The sequence below is a fragment of the Neolamprologus multifasciatus genome, chromosome 3, assembly GCF_963576455.1.
Source record: "Neolamprologus multifasciatus chromosome 3, fNeoMul1.2, whole genome shotgun sequence".
Lineage (NCBI taxonomy): Eukaryota > Metazoa > Chordata > Actinopteri > Cichliformes > Cichlidae > Neolamprologus > Neolamprologus multifasciatus.
In genome coordinates, this window is record NC_140441.1 from 25,486,629 (window position 1) to 25,502,649 (window position 16,021).

At 42.8% G+C, this 16,021-nt stretch overlaps 1 protein-coding gene across 4 annotated transcripts in view; it reads right to left on the bottom strand.

The window, feature by feature from the left end:
- Nucleotides 1–2,379: 2,379 nt before the first annotated feature.
- The window catches only part of pacs1b (phosphofurin acidic cluster sorting protein 1b), a 71,899-nt gene continuing 58,257 nt past the window's right edge, over nucleotides 2,380–16,021 (bottom strand). For 2 of the 4 annotated variants that reach the window (XM_085154832.1, XM_085154834.1), the window contains exons 8-24: nucleotides 15,634–15,693; nucleotides 11,511–11,671; nucleotides 10,978–11,071; nucleotides 9,659–9,742; nucleotides 9,312–9,433; nucleotides 8,667–8,802; nucleotides 8,228–8,332; nucleotides 7,988–8,094; nucleotides 6,591–6,745; nucleotides 6,222–6,332; nucleotides 6,032–6,134; nucleotides 5,903–5,945; nucleotides 5,771–5,813; nucleotides 5,551–5,692; nucleotides 4,319–4,557; nucleotides 3,780–3,899; nucleotides 2,380–3,691 (exon numbers count right to left, since the gene is read on the bottom strand). In XM_085154832.1, the coding sequence (XP_085010958.1) occupies nucleotides 3,573–3,691; nucleotides 3,780–3,899; nucleotides 4,319–4,557; nucleotides 5,551–5,692; nucleotides 5,771–5,813; nucleotides 5,903–5,945; nucleotides 6,032–6,134; nucleotides 6,222–6,332; nucleotides 6,591–6,745; nucleotides 7,988–8,094; nucleotides 8,228–8,332; nucleotides 8,667–8,802; nucleotides 9,312–9,433; nucleotides 9,659–9,742; nucleotides 10,978–11,071; nucleotides 11,511–11,671; nucleotides 15,634–15,693 (1,944 nt within the window). In that variant the 3' untranslated portion in view covers nucleotides 2,380–3,572. Of the gene's footprint in view, nucleotides 3,692–3,779; nucleotides 3,900–4,318; nucleotides 4,558–5,550; nucleotides 5,693–5,770; nucleotides 5,814–5,902; nucleotides 5,946–6,031; nucleotides 6,333–6,590; nucleotides 6,746–7,987; nucleotides 8,095–8,227; nucleotides 8,333–8,666; nucleotides 8,803–9,311; nucleotides 9,434–9,658; nucleotides 9,743–10,977; nucleotides 11,072–11,510; nucleotides 11,672–15,633; nucleotides 15,694–16,021 lie in introns of all 4 variants that reach the window. The other 2 variants (XM_085154833.1, XM_085154831.1) reach the window with 2 other exon arrangements.

The following is a 16,021-nucleotide window of genomic DNA, read 5'->3' on the forward strand; positions in this document are numbered from 1 at the left end:
AACAACCAGCTTGTTCAGAGAGACGGCAGGAGAACATGTAAATGGGGTCAAATCAGTTTTTGTTAGGTAATAAGGAATGAGACTGTGTTGACAATGCAATAACTTCAAAACAAGGATCACTTTGCTGTTAATGTAGGGTGTTTTCAGGCTATCAGCATCCACCAAAAACCCACATATCTCTGGATATTCTCACAATTTCTTCACATTTTAGTTTCTGGCAGTGATTTTTAATACCTCTAATGCTCAGTTTCAGTGATCTCCCTCTGAGCGCACAAGTTGAAGAGGCATGAAAAGACTACGCTTAATTTCAGGAAATTGCATCATTGCAATAATTTGACTAACAATACTACAAGGCAAAGAGCATTTTGACTCAATTAGAGGTCTTTTCCAACAGCAGATACTCGAGCCCAGCTACAATTTACGTTAAAAAGTTGAAGGTTTTGTTCCAAATATTGTACAAATTTCGCAAATTTAAAAATGCCGTACCACACTTCCATACTAAAGTTAGAAAAACCTACTATTTCAACACTACGAGCTCATACATTTAGCAAATTGTTTACAATGCATGAAGTGATGCAAGTTTCTTTTGTCCATATAGTGCATCTAGTATTTTAATCATTATTTTCACAGTTCTTATTTTGCTGACTTTGCTCAACTCTGGCTGACTTTACTGGAAGGAGTTAAAATGTGGAGTGGGAACTGTTTTAGTTTCTAAAGGGGAGGACACAACAGAATATGTTTGCTATATTAAATTAGTAAATGCATTTGCAGTTTCTTATTTAAAGATCAGACAGATTTAAAGAAGCTTGATCATTTAATTCTAATTGTTTATCTGTTCATCGGGCGAATAGCAGCCCAATATTTGCTGTGCTTTTAGCTCAGTTTTGGTCTCCACCAACTCTTATTTGACACTTTAACTCTTAAGTTTCTCCTCTCTGTTTCCAGGAGGATTGATTGATTGATTGATTTAAAAAAAAAATAAAAAATCAAGATTTAATCTAAAGGATACTTCACAGAAACAAGCTGTTGTGACCCAAAGGTTGTTTCCTTCAAGCGGTACAGCAGCTCAGTTCTGGATCTTAGATTCATTTGAATGAACTAAATAAACTGTAATGTCTCTGTATATATGGGTTATTTTAAAGTAGTACTAAAAGTTTGTTCTATTTTCTTAGCAAAGGTCTTTGATTTGTTTCAGAAAATGCAGCAATTTACACTTAAGCCAGTATCTTTTAAAGGAATTAGTACTGGAATGAAACCTCCTGTTTTAAGTTTGGATCAAGCAACCTCTACGTCAAACCACAGTCCATCATCCAGGAACCCTAAAACCCAACATATTGTATGTAAGGCGGTTAGCTTTCTGTCTGTAAGGGCCTTCAGTGGTTGTCATCACGAGGAAAACGAGGAGCCTCATTTCTAAAAGTCTGTGATCTCTACTGTCTTAACAAAAATAATCAGTCGTTCACACGTAAACTGAATTCAATACATTCAAATTTTTTGAAATCCTTATAAAAAAAAGAAAAAGAAAAGAAAAAATCAATCCGCAGCTAGCTGAGTGTTTGCTCGGCGGTAACCACTCGTTAGCGAAGCGTTGTGTAACAGGAGAGGAAAAAGAGAGATGGACATGTGCCGCCGACATCACAACTGTAACACTTTAAACGCCGACACAGGAGAAAAAGAAACAAAAAAAACCTTTCAAACAAACCAAAAAAAGTTATTTAAACCAAGAAATTGGCATTAACACTATTTTTAAAAAGCTGTATTAGTAATACTTCACTGGAGAGTGTTACGATGTAGGTGACACAAGGCAGAATCATTAAAAACGACTGTTATAAATCCACAAACATTGTTAGATTTTAGCTCCAATGGTTCCCTCTGTCATTAAAAGTTCGGTTAACCTTCAAGCTTGTCCAATTTTTACTGTTTAATCAAGAAAAACAAACTGTATTCGCCTTGTGCCAGTCTACAAAGTGAACAAGATGACCACTGCAGCTTTTGCAGCTCTAATCGAATAGTCACTGACATCAACACACACGCACACTTACACACCAGCTGCATGCCCTCGGTCACATGGTAAAAAAACAATTTCTCCTCTCAAGTGATTTTTTTTTTAAAGTTTCTGATCACATTACATGTATTTCACACCACACACACACAAACACACACTTGTTACCATTTACTGTACACTCACTAATCACCTCATGACATCCTAGAGAAAGCGTGTAGTGGAGAGGCAAAAACAAACAACAATGAAAAAAGGTCAGTAAGGAGCTGAAAGACAACAGGCACGCTTTGTGAGAGTTTCCACCAGGTCTGCTGTTCCCACTGAAAACAAAGCTGCCAGTCTAGCCAATAAAATGAAGACGGGGTTTTTTTTCAGGTGGGGGGGGGGGGAGACAACATCGGCCACAACGTTGTGCTTCACTGCAAGTAACTAACTCCCATTTTTACAGCACGAACACTGAAAGAAAAAAACAACAGCTTTTCCCGTTAAGTGCTGTATGAGTTTCGGATGGTTTAAACATGCATTTTGCTGCTTTCTGTTGCATATGTATTTATTTCTGCTGTTAACGAGAGTTAAACCTTTATTTTTATTTTTTTAAACACCCAAAACGGTCCACGTGTAATTGTACGGTAAGTGCATAGCAAATAAAGATTAAAGAAAATGCACACTACGGTAGCCCCTGCCCTGATGTCTTGGATCTCTTCACAGTAACAAACACTATGCATCACGACACAGCTTTGCAGGGAAGGGTTGGACATTTCTCACTACTGCACTTTTTTTTTTAAAGGACACTTGACATTTACAGGTTGTTGTTTTTTTTCTCATTTTTTTGTTTTTTTTAAGAGGAAATATTTGCCATTAGACATCCAAATCACCTACAGAGGAAATATATATATATATATAGATATAGTATGGAAGCCCTTGAAATTAAAAAATTAAACCAACAGGATTTGTTGAAGGGCATTTTTTTTCTGCTAACATAGGGTGGGGGGGGGGAATCCATTAAACGCCAGCTTTATTTGGCTGCACGTTCTTAGAGACTTGTGCACACGCTGAGGCGCTGTTGCACTAATTTGGAGTTTGTTTGCGGCACATGGTTGGTGTATCTGTTAGTTTAGAGCATGCACGTGAGGATCGGGGGTCTTCTGAGGGGGGCGGGGGCAGTCTTTGAAACCGGTGAGTGGTTGCATGCTGCTGCATTCCATAGAACGGAAACATAAAAGGCAGTTAGCTAATAATCTTGTGCTGTAGTCCCCTTGTAAACACACACACCCACACCCACACACACATACTGTACATTCACGTGTGCATGCATACTCACGGAGCACACCAACACACACAGAAAGGGGGCAATAATAAAGTGACTAGTAACAGCACTGCATCCCAGCGCTACCCTCCCTCCTCTCCCTAAAGACAAATAAGACAACTGAAGCCAAAATGAGATTAAGGAAAAGGAGAAAGTCCAGCTGCTTTATGTCCTCCCTCAGCTCTGCGGGTGGCTGAGAGGTGGGATTTGTGTGGAGGGCAATCGAAAGGTCAGGTCAGGTTAGAGGAGTCGAGGCGCTCGGCCCTACGAGGGAGGCTTGCTGTAGCCGAAAAGTCCGACAGGTAGGTATTTGACGTGAGTGGGCCACTGGGCAGCCAGCTGGAAGAACTTGACGTCGTTCCACTCGACGCCGTCTATGGACACTGGTGGGAGATGAAAACGACGGTGAGGATAAGCTACAATGTGAGCAGGAAAGAAACCAATAAACCTGCTCGCGATCATCCAGCTCACCTTTCAGGATGGTCTGCTGCTGCTTGGCCGAGCAGATGAGTCGACTGATGCCTTCGATGACCTGGCTCTTGGAGTCTACGTCCTTCTCTTTCGGCTTCTTCCCCAAGAAGATGGTAGGAACTGAAGGGAGGAACAAACACCAGAGTCAAAGTGCTGTGTGGTGGAGGGAGATGACGACTGGGTGGCAGTGTGTGAGTCTAGATTTAGACTGGCTTACTTCAATTGCATTTAAATCTCTAGTATCCCACTACAGAGGACACATATCTTTATACCCTGCTTCTCAGAGTATGCGCTCTGAACATGGATCTGAGGGATTTCTTTTAAAGACTTGTCCAAAGGGCTTTGCAGTAACTATTTTAGGGCCTATCTGCAGGGAACCTGGCTGACTGCAACAAGCCTGCAAGTCAAAAACACTTATTTAGTGATAACAATGTAATATGGCCTCAGTCTGTGCTGAATGCAATACAGTTTCAATTGTAGTTTCAAGTAAAGCCATAATCATAAAAATGATTTAAAGCATCAGCTTTCAAACGCCTCACCTTTTTTGTTCTTCTCCTTGGTGACCACAGTCATGGCCATGGTGCTGACCTGGGCCTGTGGATCGCTGCTGCCCCCGCCTGGTAGCCTGCTGACCTGCAGCGAGCGGAAGGCGCTCTTCAGCGTGTTCTTGCAGCCCGTGTCGCGTCGCTCTCCCTCCCGCCGCTTCTCTGCCAGAGAGGCCAGCCAGTAATCCACCTGCAGGCCGATGGCGTCCACGCCGTGGGACATGCTGGGGCTCCTGTGGACAGACAGCGCGTGCATGAGCGACTTTCTCAGGCCCTTTGTGACAACTGTAAAGCCTCATAACTGAACTTTCCTATTATTCTCTGGTCTCTCATGTCAAACTTGTGAAGAACTTAATTATTAACATATTTATCTGACATTATTTGTAGTTTTTAGTTTCAGCAGAATACACAGATGCAGTGAGGGGTTCTGCTCTGGTCCAGTTATGAGACATACATACATCTAACTTTTCTTTACATCACAAACACATTTGTGAGATAATTTAACAGCTTCACGAGCAGACCGACTTGAATCTGACAGCTGAATTTCATTCATCATGTTCAACACACTCCCTAAAAAATTTCTGCAGAGGGCGAAATGTGAAAGATCAGATCAGTGAGAGCTCTGCAGACAGGCACTGCAGCAAAAAAACATCTGATTCAGTGGCTGAAGCATCAAAGAGAGCCTCGAGTTGGAAGAGGATCTCAGAGAAACACGAACAACTCGCTGCCTGTTTGCTTAAAGAACAAGCAGACGGCTGATTAAAAGGCATTTATCTCTCTGCCACAGCTCAGTACTGACAGCATCATCAACATGCATGCTGACAGCTGAGACATCAACAGAAAATCAACCTGAATAAAATAAACGGTTCTTTAAATATCTACATCTGAGGACTTGATTTAAAGCACATCAGTATAATTACTCACTAGATCCTCAACAATACTAACTACAGCCTGTTTACATCCTTCTGTCCTTTTATAATCGTCAGACTTAAAAATAAATAAATAAATGAATGAAATGAAGATTTGAAGACTGAAATCTCCAAATCAAATATTTGGAAACTCGCCTCAGACACAGGGAAATCCGTCATACCAAATTACATGTTATAACAAAAACACAGTGACATGTGAGACCATTTCCAGCGATATTCCACACACACTGCTGCAATAATGAGGAAAATGATAAAACAAGATCCTGTAAAAGAATATGAATGTTAGCGAACTCTTACCCTTGAACTGTGAGCACGCTCCCCATGGAAGGAGAGGAGGGAGGCGTGGCTGTCTCTTTGATCATCCCGGTGGGAGAGCCGTGGGAGGGTGGTGATGTGGAGGGGACAGCGAGGCTCACTGCTACACCCTCCTCTGCATCTCCTTCATACCCAAATGGAAATAAGAGCATGAAACCCTAAATCGAATTTTAACATCTTTTGACATTTTCTAAACACTCACCTGTTGGAGATTGACCAGACTCGATCAGACCAACCTTCACCACCTGGAAAACAAGAAAGGATGTCAGCCAAAGATCCTGAAGATGAGCAGCAGCAAAGGTAAAAAGTTCCCACTCAAGAGTATAATTCTCACCCCAATAAAAGGAATGAACTTCTGGTAGGAGTCTTCATCTCGCCTGGGAAAAGGACAATGAGCGGTGTTTGTTAAAGAAGACCTAAAAGATCAAAGATCTGGCGCGTGTTCGCTGACATCTGTACTCACGTTCTGTGCTTGCAGGTTAGCATGGCCTCGGCGATGGGCAGCTGGTGTGTTACTGTAGCTCCGCTGATGTATTGGGAAATTCTTCCTGCCACATCCAACTGATCTGCAGCAGAAAATAAAACAATTGGAGAAGTGAATAAACGTGCAAAACGCTGAAGTATGTCCTGAGGGGAGACGGCACGTGTGGTACCTGTCTGCGGCGGCTCTGAGCGACTGAACACGTCTCTCCACGCCCCGTCCAGAAAGGAGGAGCTGTAGCGATTGTCGAGGGCTCCGAGGTGTTTAGCCACAGGATGAGAGCCTGATGAACATAATGAGAGAGCGGGAAGGTGAGAATGTGGAAGGAAGAAGGATTGAGGAGTTTAATGAGCTAACACGACTGCCTGTTCCTCCTACCAATGTGCCAACAATCAAGACATACTAACAAGTTACAGCATTTCCCAAAGCACAATTAGCATGCAGACAAGTGACTGTGTGCACCAGACATCACTTCCTGCAAAGCAGTAAAACTTTGCTGCAGTCTGACTCTGCAGGAGGAGACAAAAGCAGGCTCTCTCACCCAGCGGCACCACCAGGAAGCGCATGTGGTTCAGCCAGTCAGACGTCTTGTTGGCGAGCTGGGTGACAAAGAACTGCAGGATGGCTCCCAGGTAGCTCTGGCTGCCCACCGCCACCACCTTCACTGGTCTGGGCATGGACGAGTTACAGTTGCAGCTACCGGGAAAAAGAAAGAGAGAGAGAGAGAAATACTCATTACTCAAGAATCAAAAATTTTGATTATCGTCTCAAAACATACTTAGAACATTCCTGTTTTAAGAAACACAACCTAATCCCTATTGGAAAATATCCTAAAAAACTAGATTTCTTATTACAGTGTGTCCTACTCCCTTCAAAAGTGCAAACTAGTGGTAACCAGAATGGAAAGAAAAGCAGATGCCTGAGATGAAGCACATCAAACTAGTGAGAATTCATTCAGTGCTCAGGAACCCAGACCGTGGGCGTTTTTAAAGGACATAGTACACACAGGTGTATGAAAACTCTAGTTTTAAGGATGTTTCCTGTGTGGATCGCCCTTCATTTTTATACTGAATTCCATTTGAAGTGGGAAGTCAGAAATCCAGAGTTCCCACTCAGAATTTTCAGCCAGAAAACCCTCTCAAGATACACTATCCCACTCGGAAAGCTGGAGAAGACAATCTAACTCCAACTTCACAATCCAAGATGACAGCTCAGAGCGTAAACTGCACTAAAACTGTGAAACTCGTCCTCTGTACTATTACTGATGTGTATTCATGACTTGCTAAATAATCACTGACCAGGCTCTATCCATGAATGTGCTGCAGAGGTGTTTTTAACAGCAGAAATACAGGCACTGCGTTGAACTCCAGGTACTGTTACTGATGGCTAGCAAGCTAAATAAAACCTGTTACTGTGGCTGTACCGTAATGGGTTTGACTTCAGTCCCAGCTCCTGCATTAGAAAAAGAAACACGAAGCCCCTTTTATCCCCAAACTACAATCTAACTCACATTATTTAAGGCAAAATAATCATTTTATATTTCTAACTATTGCTCTGATGACATTTCCTTCATGTTTAGGCAAATTTCATGCAAACAGTGCAAACACAAACCAGACGAATTCCCACATGTGCGGGAGAGAGTGATAAGCAGAGGGACAAGCTGACATGATGGATGCAGATATGGGAGACATATAAAGTTTTTGTTGCTTTGATAAAGCAAAGTGAGTCACAGGGGCAAAAAAAGGAGGAGGAGAACAGAAGGAGCAAAATATATAAGGGTCAAAGGAGAACAGAAGTCAGAAAAATAAGGCTCAGAGCAAGAAGAAAGACTAAACAGATGAGTCACTCTGCACACCAATGAGTCTAGCTCGCTGTGTGTGTGTGTGTGTGTGTGTGTGTGTGTGTGTGTGTGTGTTAGATTCGATCAGAAAAACTCACAACTTCTGGATGCGAGTCAGCACGGCAGACAGCACCGCCTGTATTTCAGCTGCTGAGCACGTGCAGACCACCGGGTGTCTCTGTACCTGGAGCTGCTCTGCAACATACTGCAATACATGAAAGAGGAGATGTGCAGTCAAAAAAAAAAAGAAAAAAAAAAGAGGAAAGAAATAGGAATAAAAAAAGAAAAAGAACCCACCAAATCCACCCAAAGTTATTACGGAAAGCTGCAGGCCTTACCTGCCCCGCCCAGTCTGTGCTGTTGACCAAAATGAGGCTCTCTGGGAGCGCCGAGTCCGACAACAAAATCTGGTTAAGCTGATCGTACACTGCTTTCCTCAGAACCTACACACACACACACACACACACACACAGTACATAAATCTCCCCACAGCGACACATTTGCTCTTCAGATGACTCATCACCACATACATAATTCATTTCTGAGCTCCAGGCCGGTCGTACATTATCAGAATTCATGTGTTTTATTTTTTTTAAAACGCGTGGGTCATAAGCAGACGGAGAACAAAGGAAGATTTTTTTGGTCTTATGTTAATTCCTCTGTGGGAAACAACCACAATACGCAGGTTTATTTTTGTATACATGGTTGAAACGATGATGCTGAAATCAAGGAAAGAGCTAAATCTAAATGAGATTTTATAATCGTTCAGTGTTGTACCGGCGTGCTGTGTCCCAGCTCCGGGGACCTCTCAGAGTCTGAGCTGTTGGTCCGCTCATTGAGAGGTTTGGACAGCTGTCTCTCCTTCATCGGAGTGCTAATGCGCTTCTGCCTTGGTGTATGGCCTCCATCCAACCTGGTGGGGAAAAAAGGAAAAAAGAAAAAAACAAAGTCAAACTCATGAAATAAGAAGTTCAGGAATTTTCAGCATAGTCGCCTCTGAGGCCTCATTTTCCCTTTCATTTTATAAGCTTTACTTAGAGATCCTGAGTTGCCCTCAGAATTTACCAACCACAGGGTTTGTAAGCATGTTCATTAAAGGAAGGGGTTAATGCTTGAATTTGTAGCTTTCAAAGCAGATCCAGTGTATAGTTATAATGATATAGGATTGTCTTTAGCGTACATTACATTTTTTTTGTAAACTAAATGCCCTCCTGGCAAACTTGGGGGATCCAATCTGGCACTAACTCTGCTGATCACTTAACCTTTCACCTTTCTGTCCAAACATATATTTATTCTGGCTCTAAAAAACAAGATGGCAGGGGTCATTACTCGTGCTAAAATTGAGCTGATTAGTTAAGAGGCCAACGCACAGATTAAAACAGCAAAACAAATGTATCTGGGACTAAGCCTTGGGTGACTTACCTCGGCGATGCCATCGGCTGTGCTTCACTTTTGCTGCTCTTAATGGGTGTACGGGGTTTTTCTGCCACGGACACCATGATGCACGGGCCGACTTCAGCGAACAGCTCCTGGTCTGTTAGCTCCTACACACAAACAGACACACACAGTCCACAGACAGGCTGTCAGTGTCAAAGAAAGGAGATACTGGCACCCACTCTTTTGTGTTTCTTCTGCTCTCTCAATCTGTCTCACTTGCAGCACAGATGGCAGCGAATCCGCCTCACAGTGATACCGACAAAGATCCCAGCACAACATTAACTCTCCCTCTTTGACACACTGACACTCATAACACACGAGGAAAGTCGTACCAGCGTGTCGGTCTCAGACGGGATCTCATCCAGGTTGCGGCTTCGGGAAGGTTTCATCTTCTCCAGAAGAGGCTGCTCCCCCTGCTGGGAACAGAAGGGAGAAGCAGTCAGTCTACGGGCTTAATGAGCCTCGAGATTTGGTAAACAAGAAGGAGCAGAGCTCTCGGCTCTCGGCTTCAGGGAGAAAACACAACAGCAGTTACGCCCAGAAGATGTTGGTTTTCGTCTGCGGTTTTAGGCCAGACGAAGCATTCTACACAAATAATTAGATAGGACCTACTTACTGAAGTGAAAGCAGCTTCTTCATCTTCCAAACACATATTTGAGAAAGTGTCCCAACAGCAATCAGAACCTAAAAGCTTATTTCATTATGAAGGGAGGAACTGGAGCCGCCTGAAGCACATCCAGTGCCATCCATTCAAACTGAGAGAGACTAAACACTTTTTATTCACCAGATGGTCACCGTCAAAGACTTATTGAATTTCTGCTCCATTAAGGAAATGTTAGTGTGAAACATTTTTCAAATTTCACATTTCCACTGCGCTCCCCCGCCGTGCTGACTGTCACCGGCTTTAGATTCTGGATATTTAGCACATCAATGCAGAGTCGCATGCTGTTTTTCATGCTTCTTGCTTAATTTCATGCTGCATTCTTCACATACTTTATGGTACTGTGTGCTACTTAGTCACACTGTTTTACTACAGCTTTATTGTTTTGCTATCCTGCCACTAGAAGCACTTTGCAATCTTAGGTTAATGCCGTATCGCTCAGCTTCTCGTGTACTTTTTCTACGACTTCTTAAGGGCCCAAGAAATAGAAGATAGAAATAGAAGTTATAGTATTCACAAGAAATCTTGAGCCAAGCCTAAGTTCTTTATGTTTGGCTAATAAAATGAGGAATGTGCAGCAATTTATTGAAATATGAACAAGCATATTTAAGGACAGACTGCACAGCGTGCTGAGATGTGCCAAGTTTTCAGCAAATTACGTGTTTTAGTTGTAACAATAGTAGTAGAGCCTACAAAGGGATGGCTCAAGACTTGTGCACAGTACCGTATATCCAACACTACTAAATTAAATTGTGTATCAAGTTTTTTTTCCCCACAAGGTAATGTCAATGTAGAGAAAATACAAATACTCTGAGACACAAATCTCACAGCTTCACACCGTCACCGCACACAAGCTGAATCACTTTACACCAGCGAGGCGAGCGTTGCATTTGGACACAGGTTTGAAAGCTTTCCGGTTGTAAAGTCAGATATCCTTCGTGAAGAGTTCACTGCGCTCTAACAGGTGAGGCGTTTCAGTGAGTTACTCACCGGACTGAACGTGTCTCTGCCCAAACTGCCTTTGCTGTTCAGGCTGCCGATCTCCGTCTGAGAGCTCGACTGAGACATTCCCTCAAAGAACGGCCTGAGCAAACACACACACATTAACTTTTTATTCAGATACTTACATAACACACATTTATTTTTTAATGATAGACAGAAAGAAAGAGCAGAACAGAAGAAAGTCAAGTAACACCGGAAAGACTTCTGGGTCACTCTGAGGCTTTCTGATGTTATTGAAAATAATGACTCAGACTGGGCAGCGATTCTGTGTCGTTAAAGCATGCAAAGAAGAATTTTGGAGCAAAATAATTATTATTCAAAAGTTCTGATCAAAGTTAAAACTGACCCAGTTTTGGCTCATGCCAAGCTTTTAATTTGCGGCTGTAATGAGCAGCTTCGCCCAACAGAGGGGGCTCTGAATTGTTAATGAAAGTCCTCTCAGTGTGCTCGTCAGTGTCTGTGCAGGTGAAGCGGGAGTGTGGGGGTGAATATTAATGTCGCGCCTGTGCCTGTGCTCGTACCTCAGCTTAGGTTTGGGCGTGCTCAGGATGCTGTCGGTCTCTTCCAGCTCCGGCCCACTGTCGCTCGGGTTGTACATCTCCAGGCTGTCGTACAGCTCGTCTAGGTCCTCCTCCACCTCCTGGATCTGCTCCCTGGACACGTGCTCCAGGCCAAAACCAACCTGGGAGAGACGCACGGAGGAGAGGGTGACCAACACACACGGTCGCTGTGCAGCTTTAACACCTAGAGTTTCTGTTTATCACCTGAATCTGTCACTTCTCTTCACACAAACAGAAGCTATAAAAAGCACATCGACGACAGCCTCCCTTCCTTTAAATGAGCACTAATCTCTGTGCGTACAGGGGACAGACGTGTTGATACCAGCTGTGAAACCCGACACGGCTCACTGCCCGTTTCTCTGTTGACACCACGGGGCTTTGCAAGCCGCAATTTCACAGAAGCTGAATATCAAAAGTGAAAGACGCGAGATGCTTACATGCCACAGTGACCTGGCTAACATCAGAGCGAGTCAGGCAGCTCAGCCACAAACTCCTAAACAGGGAGCCCAGTTATAGCAGTGATTTGGACTTAAAAGGTAAGTATTCATGCATGTAATCATAAGCAATACAAGCAGGGATAAACAGAAATAACATGAGTTTGTGTTTGGACCAGCACTCGACTCCAAAAATGTTCACTTCAGCGTGGGAACAGAGACGTCACGCACTCAGGAGCCAGCCAGTAAACCACACACAATGGATAATCATTTGTATTGTTATCTGATGTGATAGCATAGCTGGTTCTGCTTTCATAATGTAACACTATCCGCCTGTGTGTGTGTGTGTGTGTGTGTGCGCGCGCATATGTGTGAGATTACTGAGGGGGGGGAAAAACAAGGTGGAGACGCATTCATTAAAAGCAACCACCTCAAAGTACTCCAACAGGTGTTTATATGTCTGTGGACAGACTTTTCATTGTGATTGTGTCATAGGCACACACGTGGCTGGCATCTCAATGAAAGCAGACTTGGACGGCAGGATATTTCCTTAAGGAAAAACACCAGCGCTGTAAACAATATCATTACAGTCGCTGGTACTGGGAATTTGTGTAAAACACTACTGATCTATCAGTTCAATCACAAGCTGCACTTTTGTAATATTTGTTGAAATACATTGTGTTTTTAACCTGCAGGAGGTCCTGAGTGTTTCAGATTGATGTGCATTCTCACGGAAAGTGTGTTTAGTGCATGATGTGAAGCTGTCCCCGCTGCTGCTATGGTGACGTTTTTCAACAAGTTTATGGTCTTTTTATGGGTCAAATGACAGGTGAGGTGTCAGGCCCTTTGTAGTGTTATTGTTTGTCGAGGGGATTGATTTAGTTATTAGGCAGTTGGTCAAATAAGGTCAAACGCTTACTGCCTTTAGTACACGTGGACTGATGGTGCATCATCAGAGGAATAACCGTGAGACGGCTTTTGTCTGAGAACTCTTTACTATCGAGTCAGATGTGATTCTCTTGTAAAAATAATCTAGTTTGTTGTTCAACAAGGATAAGCTGGGGTAAAATTAGATTTCTATTGCAGCGATGAGTTTCCAGATAGTTAATAATTAAACTTATGGCTGAATCTATAAGAATCCAACTATCCTCTGCTCCTTATCTGAGTTTGGGTCACAGGGACAGCAGTCTGGGGCAGTGGGGGACTGAGTGTTTCTCAAGAGAGCCCAGAGTTATAATCTTTCCAGCTAGTCTCCTGGCAGCCTTCTCTCGGTAGGACATGGTTGAAACACCTCTTTTAGGTGACGTCCAGGAAGTATCCTAATCAGGACCACCTAAACTGACTCCTTTAGCCCACGGGGCCTTGACCTGAAAAGGCTACATTGGTCCGCAGGGGTTTGCTGCTTATTGGATTGAGCGGTGATCAGTGTGGAGGGCAATCCAATCCTTAGCTTCCATAACCAGTTTGCAGTATATGGAGCGTCACTTCTACCAAACCATCATTAAATAATCAGGTTAGATCACACAGACTGAACAAGACCCACCTCTGAACTCCAATTTTTTTTTCAATCTCAACTAAACACCGAAAATTTTATAACTCTGTCTTGTGCGGCTGTGATGTTTTCCCAGTAACAAAATCTGTACACAAACAGACATAAACAACAAATATCAAACCGCCTTTGTGGTACTTAAAAAGTAGCAGAAAGAGTTTTGCTAGGATCAGCAATGTTTGTAATCACATGAATAAAGCAGAAGTAGATTTTCTGCAATGCTGGTCACAGCAATACACATGGAAAATTTTACAATAATAGTGACCTGAGTAATTAAAATAAAAGAAGTCACATTTTCAGGCTAACACACGGTTAGGTCTGTAAGATTTGCCTCTGCACACCATTACAGCAGATCTTAAACCAGCTTTAATTAAAGAAAGTGTTGCATTCAATGTTCAGGAATTACAGACATTTTTATGACCAGTCTCCTGTTTTCAGATGCTCCGAATTAACTGAACACAAGTCTACAAGGCTGAAGTGTAGAGCTTATGGACGTCAGCAAATGCTGTTTCCTCACTTGGGATGCTTTGTTAGACCTTTAATGCAGCCGCTGCTTTTTTGTGAGTCTCTGCCTTCAGTAGCCAAAAATCTGCTCCGCTGAGTTGAGATTAGGTGACTGACTTGAAGAAAATCACATTTATTTGCTTTAAGAATCTCTTGAGTTGCTTTTGCAGTTTGCTTTGGGTCATTATTTGCACTATGAAGCACTGTGTGACCAGTTCTGCAGCATATGACTGAATCTGAGCAGAAAGTACAGCCCTGTGCACTTCACAGTTCATCCTGCTGCTTGCATCTGCAGTCACATCATTAACAAACACTACTGACCCAGTTCCACTGGCAGCCATACATGCCCTCGCCCTAACACTGCTGCCACTATGCTTCTCTTCCAATCATTCTGCTACATTTTCATCTCAGTTTCATCCGTCCACAAAAAACTCTCCAGAACTGTGCGTGCTCTTATAGATGTTTTCAGTCCAAGTCTGATGTGACTTAAGTGAAACCGCTGATGGTTTTCACCCTGTTGTAAAATCTCTGTATTTACATTCATCAAGAGTTTCTCCCTTAGACAGCCGCCTCCTCAAGAGTGTTCATCACATGGTTAAATGCTGTGAAGCTGTTCTTTTAACCATGGAAATAACTCTTTCATCGTGCACTTTGGCTGTCTTCTGTGCTCTTTTAGGCTTTTTAGTGTAGCTGAGCTGCTGAGTGCATTCATTCTTTCTAACAATGCACCAGACTGTTGATTCCTTTCGCTACTGAAGTTTTTGCTCTTTCTGTGACAGGTTTCCTGAGATTTGCAGGCTTAATGACGGCATACTTCACTTGCACCGACATCTCTTGGGCCTCATATTTAAAATCCCAGTGAAAAGCTACCAAATACAAGTTTAATTAACTCCAGATCTTTTATCCTCTTAATTTGTCATTGAATAATGAATGGATGGGCATCATCTGACTGCTGTGCAGCGAGTTATCCAATTAATTTAAAAAACCCTCGACTTAAAGCTGAAAATCTGCACATTAATACCAAATCTGAAACGCCTCTGTGGTGGTGTGCAGACACAAAACTACGCAAACAATCCAACTGTATGAAATCAAACAAAATCAATATGCCGTACACGCTTATACAAATAAAATAGCAATATTCCAATTTGCAATTTTGAAAAGCGACACGAGCAAGCACAGGATGCAAACACAGACGAACAAAATTCGATTTGTAAAGACACAGAGGGAAGGCAATGAAATTTTAATAGATTGTAACACACACACACACACTTTGAGACAGCACACACATATTTTGCTTGACAGAAGCACACAAACACACACACACAAACATCTTTGTTCTATTTTAAATTACAGTGTCGTTGTGAGCTGCCAGCTGAATCTCAGTTGTTCTGCCACATCTCTCCCACACATCTCTGTGTGTCTTCAAAGCTCAACTGAAATACACGTCGACTCCCAACAACCTGGCAAGCGCACACTCTGAACCTCGCACATAAAGCCGAAGTGTGGACGTGTGATATAAGTGATCAGGAAGGAAGGAGAGCCACGGAGAGGGGAAGGGAATAGAAGAGAGAAAAACAACGGAGAAATGAGCACCCACCTCATCTGTGACTTTAAACCTTTTCAGCAAGGCGACAAACTTCTGTTTGATGTTGGGTTGCTGTGAGAGAGAAAATGGAAAAAAAGGCACAACGTGAAACTCGGAGATAGATGTTCATATCAGTGTGTGCATGTGTGTGTGGGGGGAGAACACGACAGCCTAGGGAAAACCTACAGGAGGCAATCTCCACGCACTTTTCACGCCTGATGAGTCAAAACAGAAGCAGTTAATGGATGCAGCAAAGGAAAAATGTGTCTCGTGTTATTAAACTGGAATATGTGAGAGCGGGCCCGTTACCGAGGTTATCCAAGTCGACGCTTCCCAACACGAGATGCGTTTCCTGAATAATTGCAAAGGACTGATTATCTTATTCAAAAAGTGATCTGAA